This window comes from Solea senegalensis, linkage group LG3 (assembly GCF_019176455.1).
Source record: "Solea senegalensis isolate Sse05_10M linkage group LG3, IFAPA_SoseM_1, whole genome shotgun sequence".
Taxonomy (NCBI): domain Eukaryota; kingdom Metazoa; phylum Chordata; class Actinopteri; order Pleuronectiformes; family Soleidae; genus Solea; species Solea senegalensis.
Window position 1 is genome coordinate 27,630,173 of NC_058023.1, and position 12,241 is coordinate 27,642,413.

Genomic DNA, 12,241 nt, shown 5'->3' on the forward strand with positions numbered 1-12,241 from the left:
AGCGCCGCGCCCGTAAGAAGCACTCTAATCATGTTTTCACCTCGATGAATAGTTCACAGCGCTCAATAATGTATGGCTCATAGCTATTGAGAAGTGTGTGTGGCTTGCCCTCAGGATCTTCTCACGGCGTCGAGTTAGATTAGACGCCCGGCTCGTCCATCAAATGCTATTATTCATCGATCCCTCTATGCGCGCCGTGAAACATGAGTCATCAGCTCAGGTGGTTTGAAAATAGGTTAAATCATTTAAAAACCAGAATCATTTTCTATTCATTTGGTGCTTCAACACTCCACTTTCCAACTTTCATCATCCAGCGTTATTTAGAACATTAAAACTAACAGTAACAGTGGTAAACAGTCTTAGTTTTACTGGTTTTAGTTTTATGATGTTTAATGATGTTGTTATCAGCTTTTGTTTCCGACCGGAGAGCGCACAAAATGATTCTTCTTCTGCTTGATTCCTGGAAGCGACACACACGTGTTATATATATGTGCAACAAACTCTTAATTTGAGAAGTTTCTAATCCAAAAGTTAAGCTTTTAGAGATTCCCCCCGTTTTGGGAGAGGAACAAGTGAAAGGGCCCATTTCCTTTCAATCATAGCCGTACAGGACATTATGCTAATGCTCAGTCTCGGGACTTCCTTTGAAGTGCACCGCGAACCCCTCCCTGCAGCGAGCGATTTTTGGTTAACGTTTGACCGATTTTACCACAAAACATGAAATGATCAGTAAGCTGTTTGAACCTGCCTCAGTCCTCCTCACCTACATGTTAATAACTCGTCTCAGACTGTTACTGCACATGCAACCTCGCCGTACAGTGCCCGGGTCGCTTCCTATCAAAGATGAAAGCTCTTATTTTCTTTGTAAAAAAAAAACCCCACAATATTCATGCGTTCATTGTGTACCACTTTAACCTCCACATGAGTGAATCCCAGCTGACATAGGGTAGAAAGTCTGGACTGTGGGGGGAAAAAGATGAATCTGGGGGAGAACATGCAAACGCCCTACAGAAAGGCAATCCAGACTGGGTCGCGCACCTGGGTCCAGTCTTGTATAAAGTACTTGAAAGCGATACTTGAGTAAAAGTACATGTATCTTACCAGAAAATGACTTTGGTGGAAGTTAAAGTCACCTTTTAGAATATTTCTTGAGTAAAAGTCTTTAAGTACCTGACATTTACTGTACTTAAGTATCATAAGTCATTTTCTGATATAAAATGTACTTAAGTATTTAAACAAAGTGAGCAATTACATTTTTGAATCTGACTTTTATTGTGGCTTCTTAACAAGAAAAGGATAATAGGTACAAGTGAACAACAACATTAAAATGACCTTCTGTCATGAAGGGTGACAAGCTCTCTCTCTCAACCGTCCTGTGTTTGTGGAGCTTCTAGACACACGGTTTATCTGCGCGAGCTTGCTAGCTCACCGGTTGGCCGCTCAGCTGACAGCTGAGAGCTGAAACCCGGCGTCCGGAGTGTACGACGGAAACCCGGAGACGGGAGACCAGAGCCTCGGTGTCGGACACGGTGAACAATGAACCGCTGGTGTGTTTTAAGTCCACGCGGAGATTGAAATCCACAGCTAACAGCTGGCGCCGCTTAAAAAGCTAGCGACAACAAACGGGCATTACACCAACTCCATGTTTATGTGTATCGGAGTAAAAGTACACATTTTATTTAGGAAATGTAGTAAACGTTGTCAGAAATATAAACAACGAAGTAAAGTACACGTGAAAATTCTACTCAAGTACAGCAACAGAAGTATATTTGTACTTCGTTACAACACTGCCTGGGTCTCTTTGCTTGTATGGCAACAGTGCTAGCCACTACACCACCATGTGGCCCCAACACCTTGATTTCTCACCTCTTGGTTTCAAATCCCACCTCTCTGAAAGTTATTTGATGCTTTTTTATCTTTATACGAGAACACGAGTAAGCTGTCAGCCCAAGTGTGTTATATGGACAGTAAAATAAATGGTGATGGGACATAAATGGACAACCTGGCGATGCCACCTTCTCTCTTTTCCGTCCTTTTCAATGAAAAGTGGAGGAATAACATAGATATCTCAAGCTTTCAAGAGCTATGTGCACTATAAACGGTGTGAGTGTGTGTAACTATAGTGCTCTGCACTCATATTTTTACCCTCTTTTTGTGTCCATCAGCAAATCTGAGCTTACCGTGATATAGCTCCTTTCCGGCAATGTTGCTAATCCTGGACAGAGACAGCAAACATCAGCATCGGTGGAAGGGGCAATGAAAGAGGAGACGGGGGGGGGGAAAGAAGAAGGCAAGAAAATAATTAAAGAAAGAGAAGAAGCCTTAAGTTCATTAGTTGGTGATGTCACCCCCAGGAGTCACTTTAGAGGTCGGGAAAGACGGTGGTGACCTCATCAGAGAGGGACAGAAGTGCTGTGGTAGAAAGGGTTAAGTGTTATCTGGGGGGCTGTATCTGGTTCCGCTCCAGCGCCCTTGACTGAATCACTATGGTCCTTGTACCTGCATGACTGGTGATAAGGAGGATGACGCATCTGTGCGCTCCGCTCATAGTCTTAGCGGTGACGGCTATTCGTCATGTTGCGCCTTCTTCTAACTGGGACTTATTTCTATTTTTATATTCTGTTCACTTTTGCTTCACTGAATGTCGGATTGTTTTTGGTATGTCGAGGAGAACAAATGAAAAGGTACTAACTGTGGAAACTTTGATTTATTTGTTACATTTTCACAATAAAAGATGCTTTTCCGCATCAACTATTCAAATACATACTCTTTTAAGTCGGGACCAGGATCTTTGAGGCTCAGCCAGTTTGAGTAGTGCCTACAAATATTTTAAATATTATAAATAATAATATTTGTTTCAGATTTAGACGTCGTTGGACATCTTACAAACCACACTTTCATAATCTGTAAATAACTCACAATGCCCCGTCGGGAGACTTAGGCACAAATACTCTCATTTCAGTTAAGCTCTTTATTGGCTCACGTCACAAACAAACTTTTTGCACGCGTTGGCACAAAGCCTTCATCGGAGCATTTCCAGTGTAGAGCTTCACTGGTTGGTTTAAGCACTAAGGGCAGCACTGGTCCACAGTGGGGAGGTGGACTCGAAGTCTGTGGAAACCAGCCACGTTTTCAGGCAAATTATAAACGGGGTATATTTGCATTTTCACCAGATGGTGGGTGGGTACTGAGCTGATGGTTTTCTGTCATGACGGACAATAAAGTGTTCCTAAATCTCATCCTGACACTTCTGTGTTTTTGTGTTGTCGCTTGAGGGGAACGAATCAAGCAGTGAAATCAAATTGAGAGAAAAGTCTGTGATTTAAAACAAAGTCTCGGTGAAATAAAGCAGCACACTGACTCTCTCCAGGGCGTTTCATTTTGTGCAGGGACAAATATTTTAAATTCATAGATTCCTGTATATGCGAGAGCATTATCTGGCATCAGCGTTGGCAGGCTCCTGCCGAGATACTGTGTGATGTGCTGCAGTCGGTCACCCGTCAACGCTGTTTTGCAGATGTCAGTCAAACGCTGCCAAGGCGCTCGACTGATAAAACCATACTTTGGGGAAAAATTAAAAAAAAAATTTTTACATTCTAAACTAAAACTCTAATGTCAATCTGACTTTGAATGTTATTTTTTTGGGACTTTTTACATATTAAATAAAAACGTTTCCGCATTACGGCGATTAAACGGGGCTCCACTGTGTTTCTGTCAAATTAGCGTCATCTCTTACGTGAAAGGGTTGTCATGTCGTTACTGCTTTTTAAATCCACCTTTACAGCACCTTGCAGCCACAACTCTCCTCCTTTTTCCATCACTCTCCCTTTCCTTTAACCCCCCCATGTCCTTTTACCCCATAGAGAAGGGGGGGACAGTTGGGCTGGAAGCTAATTTGAAGCCAATCAATACTCGTCTGTGTTTCTTCCTGAGTGTCAGCACAGTCCGGTGCCCTTGTCTAACTGCCGGCACGAGGGAGAGAAGCATCTGTTTTGGTGACTGTCGCTCTCTGACTGTAAATATATGGCAGCCACTGAGCGAGCGCCGCTCCTCCGTCTCTTGTACGGAGGGCACGAGGCTATCGGAGTGAATCCAAATGAGATTGATTTTCATGCCAAACCCAGTTGTCAAACGTGTGCACTGACAAATGGCCTTTTCAGTAACTTGATTAACTGTGTGGACGGATGGTGTTTTAACTCCAGTCCGTCTTCTGTATTGATTTCTTTTTTTTTTGTGCATTGAAATGTAAAGATTGGGGACAGTAACTGTAATCTGCATCAATCTCAAATACACACACACACACACACACATGCAGCACGTCCTTCACTGAGCCTGCATGCAACAGCACTGATGTTCAGATTGTGAATCTGCTCAAGATACGACCAGCCCCCTCCCTCTTCACCCAGCCTCTTCCCTTCAAGAGCCAATGAGGATGCTGTCTATTCATGAGCAGGAGTAGGAGCAAGCATGTGTATTGTGTGTGCATGTGTGTGTATGGACAGCCACACAGGAGGTGTGTCTTCACCAGCCAAAAGTGTGTGGCTGTAGTAGAGTGTACTCACTCTGAGAGAGGAGGCGGAGGAGAGGAGAGAGAGAAGGTGCTGTGCTTTACAGGAAGAGTTTGTCCAGGGATGCGAGTGAGATTCAGGACAGAGAGGAGCCAGGTGCTTTTACTCATCTCCAGGCTGATCTCTTTATACAAACACACACTCACACACTCACAGCCTCGCATCTATAGCAGTAAAATGAGATGCACAGGTCTGTGCTGTGCTCCGAACGACAGAGCGGATCTTTGAGGAAACACGGATGAGAAAGAGGTGTGGGGGAGCCAAGGAAGAGGACCCCGAGTGTGTTTTGCCCCAGGGGGAGCTCTCTCTCTCACTCTCACACACACACACACCAACACAAACTGCAGACAGCAAACACACACTCCATTGGGCACTTAGCACCGTTTCCCTGACAACTAGAATGGGCTGCAATTTGTGCACCTTGCAGAAACGGGAGGAACACTACAAACTGCTGTATGAGATCGCACAGGTAAGTGAGACTGAAAGGAGGGGGTGAGGGAGGTGTGGTGTGGTGTGGTGTGGTGTGGTGGGGTTGATGAGGAGCATCATCACTGTGATAAGCTTAATGACATGCAGAGGCAATGATGGGGAAAATGACAGGAGGGATTTGTTGTCTGGAAATAAGTGGATTTCCCTGCAGTGTGCAAGGATGGTGAGAAAAGGAAGGAAGGAAGGAAGGAAGGCTGAGTTGGGGAAAAAATAATAGATACATGAGGGAGATGTACAAAAAAAATGAATGACTTCCTACAGCAGCCAGGCTGAGAGCATGTCTGTGTGAGAGAGAGTGAGTGTGTGTTGCTCTCTCCATCAAAGTGAGTGGAGCTAGTTATTTCTCGGGAGATGTGAGAACAAGTTCAGCTGTTCCCTCCCCACGCTGGCTCCGGGGGGATTCATCACCACGTCTCTTCTGCCTGTGAGAGAAAACAGTTCAAAGAATAACGGGCAGATGTGTTCTGCCATTTTTTTCCTTCCTTCTCTGTTGTCTGTCAGAATTGGACTCGATTGTCAGTCGTTGTTGTTGTTGTTCTCCTTCTGGGCACAATTGTGTTGCCGTGGTCATGTAAAGAAAATCCGTTTTAAAGCTCTAAACGTATGGGCAGGTATGACATGTTTTATTTTTGACAACAATCACGCGGTTCTTTTTTTTTTGGGCAATAAAACGCCGTGAATGTGTAACTTGTCATCTTGTACTGGGCTTGTCTGGAATGTGCAGATTAGATAGGACGCGTGTGTGAATATCTCCTGATGCTCTACTCTCAGACACAAACTGACCATGGCGTTGTATCAAGGGTTGGGCTAAGATGTTCAGCTTCTTCTGTCCAAGTCGGGAAAGACGTGGCAGTACAGTCGCGTGTGTACGGGAAACACGTGCTCTGGGTTCCCTCTGTTGTTGGAGTACAGTCCAGAGTGAATGTCGGGCCAGCAGCAGCAGCAGCAGCAGTGAGGTCTCATTCATCATTTAGTATCTTACACTGTTACAGACAGCAGGGTAAGAGGATACAGCCTAATGAGACGAGGACTGCTCAATACCTCCCTTTTTTTAGTTTTAACGTAGCATCCAAAATATCCATTCCCATTAGAAATGTCTCTCTGGTACAAACTTGAATGTGTTCAATATTTTTTTCGCGCTCTCAGACCAAAGTGTCCCCACACTCTGGTGTCTGTGTTGAAGTGAATACGCCGCGTGAAACAAAGGGGTCGCTGTACAGTACAGTCTGCTATAGTTCAGACATTTTCTATTGTATTTGGCACGGCAGAACAACAGATGTGTCCCATATATGTGTAACTACACAAAAAAACAACAACAACCTTATGGTTTCCTCCACTCTATTACTGCATCACACTGTCGGTGTTCTGGCACAGTGGCACACATTTAGGAGTAGTTTGTGTGAGTGAGCACAGCCACTTACTGTGTGTGTGTGTATGTGACAGTCAATGAACACCTATGGTTCTCATTACCATGTGTGAAAGAAAGGCGGAGAGAGGGAAAGACGGAGAGAAAGAAAGAAAGTGTGTCACTGTGACTTTGTCCCAAAACTCAGAGCTGAAGGGATTGTGCAAATCCAGAGAGACTCCTCGACAATCCCTGTCTTTTTCTTCCCTTTTTGTCATTCCAAACTAATTTCTCCCTCGTACTTTTTCCCCCTTCTGCCACCTTCATTAGTGCGGCTCTCGCTCTGCCTTTCTCCATTTCAGCAATCTGTTTCCTCTCCTCTCGTCTTTACGTTCACACACACACACACACACACACGAACGCACCGCTACATATGCGCCACCGGCTCATTATACCAGTCAAAAAACCAAAGGGTGCCAATACAGATGCGTGGCTAACGCTGGGCTGAGCAGGTGTGTAATGACACTCGACGGGGGGATTTAAGGAGAGCGTTCGAATTCTCCGGGTGCTGTGTTTCAATTTTCTGTCTTTCTCACGCTTTGGTGTGACCAAACTTGGCGTTTACTCGATGCTGTTGCCTGTCGTCTTTCAGTTCAATCAGAATTGATTTTGATTAGGGAGTCAGAGTTCATCTGGTCCATCATATTGTTAATACGTCTCATATGGGTCACATTTGAATGCTTTATTAGCCTTGTATGAAGGGTCATGCACATGCTGTACCTAGAAAAGAGTTTTTAACCAAGTGCTAGTCGTAGTAGCACGAAGTAACACCTTTAAACTACTCAGAAAACATCTCATGGCCACTTTGCCCCTCACCCCAGGTTTGCCCTTAGTAGAGAAATTAGAAAGAATGCCCGGGTGCATCCTCTCAACTGATTTGAGGAGCGTCATCTGGGTGATTTTTAGAGGGATTTAAGCACGGTTTGACCTACTTCTTGGCCTCATTGCATTTAAAAAATAAATAAAAAATCTCAGTGCAACACAGCATGCAGGAACTACGACCCATAGATAAGTTTTTAAAATCGGTGCCCCAACTTACTACCATGGCCCTGTCTTGTACTTGACGCTGCATGTGAACAGACCCTAACAACGTGTTTGTATGAACAGCGTCACAGTAAACCAGCAACGCGCGCCGAAGCTTAATGGAGCTTAATGGAACTTAGCCGTCGCTATTTGATTATTTGCACCTGTGCGTTTCCTACTGTGGCCTGTCATAACGACTGCTGTGCGAGGCTTCCAAGTTTAAATTAGCGGCCTTGACCAATAGCGAGCTGTCTTGACAGTACCATTAAGGGAACAGAGCCAGAAAGCCCAGTGCGGCTATTAACCACTGTGGCTTATTAGCTGTGGCTCGCCATTCAGTTTTAGGCAACTGTCAAGGAGATGATTTGCAGGTGGTTATGAGACAGGGGTAGATGGTTGGACTTATTGCACCATTAGCGCCTAATAGCTACTGACAGACCATCTTCCAATATGACACATTATTGAATGAAATAATGTACAATCCTGGGAGCACAGTGCCAGAGGACGCTGGAAACTAAATGGCCCAGTACAGAGACAACAGAAGCATGTCACCATACTGCCGTAATTTCACCTTCCACACTGGGAAATCTTTTTTTTGAAATAACAAAAATGTATCTTGATACATACGGTCGCGTCAGGGCCTGGACATGTGCGGCGTCTTTCGTTTCGTTCTGAAAAAGGAACCCAGTATATTTCACGGGCACCATTTCCAATTTTGAGCCAGCGGACTCTGCCGCGGCCTCTCCTACATCACAGTGACTATCTCTGTTCACACAGCTGCGCCGCTGTGACAGGGCTGCTGGAGGCTTGACCTCAGCTGCCGAGCGGCCGCTGACAGATTTATGGCTCTCGTCAGACCACTTACGTTTGGTCGTTTTCGTTGGTGATTTTGCATGGATGCGTCTGCGTGTACAGCCCTGAACGTTCACCCATTGTGTGTGACTCCGGGGCTCCATCCAGGCCGTAACAATTGCGCTGCATATTGCGCTTGAGGCTTTGTTAAATTGTCCCAGAGCCTCTGGCCTTCAGAGCCTCGGGTGCTTTTTTTGTTGCAGCATAAGTTAGCGCCATAAAAAAAACAAAAACATATATACACAAGAGCCACTTACGAGGAGAGATTGGCCAATAAATTGCCGTGGCCAATAATCAGTTCTGTTTTTACGCAGATGCAGATCACCACACTGCACATCCATGGTTGCTATTGGGTCCTTGCACAAACTGCAGGTCAATGACCATATTTGCTCATTTAAAAGCCACTTTTGCTGAAAAGTAATTTTCTCCTTTGTACAACTTTATGGAGGCTCTAAAATAGCACTCTTTAGAGCAGGTGTATCTAGTTCAGGGGTCACATGGGCCGTACCAGTAGAATAATGGCGTAATAAACTGTAAACAACAAGATCTTCTTTAATTCTAATGAAGTCCTTTTTTTTTTTTTACAAACCGTATTATGAACAACCTGAAATTTGTTGAGAAAGATAAGTGCAATCTCAACAATATTATGTAAAAGTTTATCATTCACGCATAAAAACTTACAGATCACAGTGGATCGACAACAGCACAAAACATTTAGTCACAGGTATCTGAAACTGACAAATATAGTTTTTCACATGATGATTGGAGTGTAATCATAATGTGAAATTTTAACAAATTCATCCCACGGGCCAGATTGGACCCTCGGGGGGGCTGGTCCTGGCCCTCGGGCCATATGTTTGACACCCCTGTTTTAGAGAGTGTCTATTCAGAGTTTGTTTTATCCATGCAGTATTTGACAAAACATGGTTCATTTTTGTCTTTTTTTTTAAATGTTGCCATTAATATTGTTATTGCTTTTTTTGGTATTTCACTTCTGATGTGTTTTTTCCTTTTGGAATTGGGAGTTAGGTGGTTATTGGCAGATTGATTGACTATATTTTAAATTTCCTTTATACTAGTGGCATTTAAACATGCAATATCCATCTACCTCTCCTTAATACCCCTTGTCTTATATTTCTTTAGCCCATAATAAAGGCCATACTTGTTGATAGGTGTTTATTTTTTATTGATTCTAACACAGTAAATGTACTGACTCAAAACAGCAGCTAGTTAATGAGGCAGCGGAATCTACAGTATGTAACGATCAGTCCTGATTATTGACTAATCAGAGGATATCACATATGTTGTTGTGGTACATAATGTTGGGTGCGCGTGTGCGGTTGTTTAACGAGGCCCGGGTCCTTGATGTGTGGGGGCCTGTCCTCCGGAGACAGATGCTGTGCCACATGTCCAGCCTGTGCGACAGCATGGAAGGGGCTAGACTGACAGCCCTTCTTCCCGCCACCACCTAGGGTGTCCTGAGAGTGCCACACAGAGCCGGGGACGCTGTGGTCAGACCCACACAGCCGTCACCTCCATATGTCCACCTCAGTCCAGGGCGATGACTTCATACTTCAGATCAGGGAAATACAAAAACATGTTGGTGCATGGTGTTGCTCCGCCGTACCCCTCTGACTTATATATATTTCGAAGCTCAGCTTTGGCCTTTGAATCATTTCCGTCATCCAAGAGTGACCATGAAAGAGAAGTAGGAGCTTGAAGTGAGATCCTTGTTCTGAGTTAGGGCTGTAACATGTGTGATACCACCTGATTTAGCTGTCCATTTATCAGAGAAGCACACCGCATGGTCCTCTCTGTCTCTGTAATGGGGTTTTGAGCTTTGCAGAAAGCGTTGGGTGAGTTGACCTTTCCAATTTTTTCAGGCCAACAAGTTGTTCCCCTGTCTCTGCGGGTCAGTGAGTTTGACCTTTTCACCTGTGAGTGTAATTCCACGAGATAAGTCTCTCTCCATCTCCGCTTTCACACACACACACACACACACACAGATAAAGTGTGTGGTTTTTGTATCGCGTGATAAACAAAAATGACGTCAAAACGATGAAACTATAAATAAGAGAGTGACATTGCTTTTAATAAAAAAAAGAGTATGCACAAGGTCCCAGATGACAAACAGATAATGCGTTTATTTGCCCAGAGGTGTGGAATAATAAACTTGCGCAATGATGTTCCCCCCCCAAAGATGTCGAGCGTTATGGAGATGAACTCTGCTGTTGAACACCGATCATCTGGCGTCTTCCATCATGGTTATAGCAGCTCGTCGGAGCACAGCGCGGCGATAATGATTCATGATTTAGAGGTGCATATGGCCTCATCGTCGGCTCAGTGGGTTGCACGTCTTCCGGTCGTCAAAGCAAAAAAAATGAATGCAAACAGGAAAACGGAGGGGGGGATTACTCATGTCGGGTTAATGCCAGGTTAACTGTGGAAACAGCGGCTTAGTGCTGTTGTGTGTGTCTGCGGTGGATTAGTTGTTGTCGGTGAGAAGTGTGCGTAAATAAGTAAGAGAATCTGGTGATGCAGTCATATTCCGATACAGGGGATGATTTTTCTGTGAAGCGCTCATCATAAAAACAACAACGTGTGTGTGTGTGTGTGTGTGTATATATATATATATGTGAAATATTGTGATTTTCTTCTTTTTTTTCAGTGTGTTGATATTATCTTACACCCTGAGCGTATAAAGAGTAACAGAGGATGACAAAAGCTTGTTGTTGTCTGTGCACTGAGGTCTGTCTCATTGGCTGTGAGGAAATACATACACACCATTTTCTGGCATGTGCGTACAGTGTGTGTGTGTGTCAGATAGAAGGGGGGAGGGGGGGAGATCACAAAGTCAGTGCAAGACCGGTCCGGCATAAGGAGGGGGGGGGGTTGCAAAGTCGCTGTTTCGCTCCACTAGCCAACAATCCCCCTGCTTTGGCTCTGATAAGCCTGGGTTGAAAGCCCTTTCTTTTGGGTAGTGTGACACTTCTCACCCCTACCTCCTGTTTCCCCTTCCAAACACGGCAAAAGGATGGACACATTAAGCGTGTACACACAACTACGCGGCAATGTCAGGGGCAGATATGGCTATTTGCACACGCCGCCGCGTTCTTGTTAAACACAGAAGGGTCCGTCCATTCATCACCTTTTCACGGCGTGTTTTTCCCTTCTTTCTTTTCTTTTTTTTACGACTCTTTAAAAATGTCACTCAAGCTCTCGGCGGCAGACAAGAGGAACTTATCAGTTGTTATCAGCCTCCAGCCGATTACCATACTCGCCGATCGGCCAAGTTTCCTGGCCAAGGCGATAGGAAACAGGAGAGAGTGAGGAAGAGTTGAGGGAAAATGGGAAGTTAAGGGGGGGAAATGAGGGTGAAAGGTAGAGGGATGTGACAATAATATAACAGGAGAGAGGAAAACAAGTGCGGTGCCTTTTAAGTGTGGTCCCAAATTTGCTGAATTGTCGACCCCACCCTCTCCAAAATCCCTGAGCTCACCTTCCTCCTTTTTCCTCCTCCTCCTCCTCCTCCTCATCCTCCCATTACTTATCAGTTGCCAGACACAGTTTCAAGTCTGTTCCGTTCCACTGCCCCTGTCTGTCTTGTTGCTGCTTGTCACTGTCTATGCATCGCACTCATTAATACACTTTGGCGTTACGCTGCATCTTCAGCGGTGCCACAGATTGTGTGGACCCCGAGAAAAAGACAGATAGTGATAGAAGGCTTGGAGAAAGCCTGTCATTCATGTGTGGGAGTGAGAGAGAGAGAGAGAGAGAGAGAGGGAGGGGGGTAATTTTGTCAAGTATTATGTGGTTTGAAGCCAACCTTGTGTTGGAATAACCTAATAATAATACACCTTATGGCCACACACCGCAGGGCTATTTTGTCAGGTTACACAGATGT

At 44.7% G+C, this 12,241-nt stretch overlaps 1 protein-coding gene across 1 annotated transcript in view; it reads left to right on the forward strand.

Annotated features, from left to right (window-relative positions):
* Positions 1–4,563: 4,563 nt before the first annotated feature.
* The window catches only part of pdzrn4 (PDZ domain containing ring finger 4), a 35,582-nt gene continuing 27,904 nt past the window's right edge, over positions 4,564–12,241 (forward strand). The window contains exon 1 of the mRNA XM_044020233.1: positions 4,564–5,037. Coding sequence (XP_043876168.1) covers positions 4,807–5,037 — 231 coding nt within the window. The 5' untranslated portion in view covers positions 4,564–4,806. The remainder of the gene's footprint in view (positions 5,038–12,241) is intronic.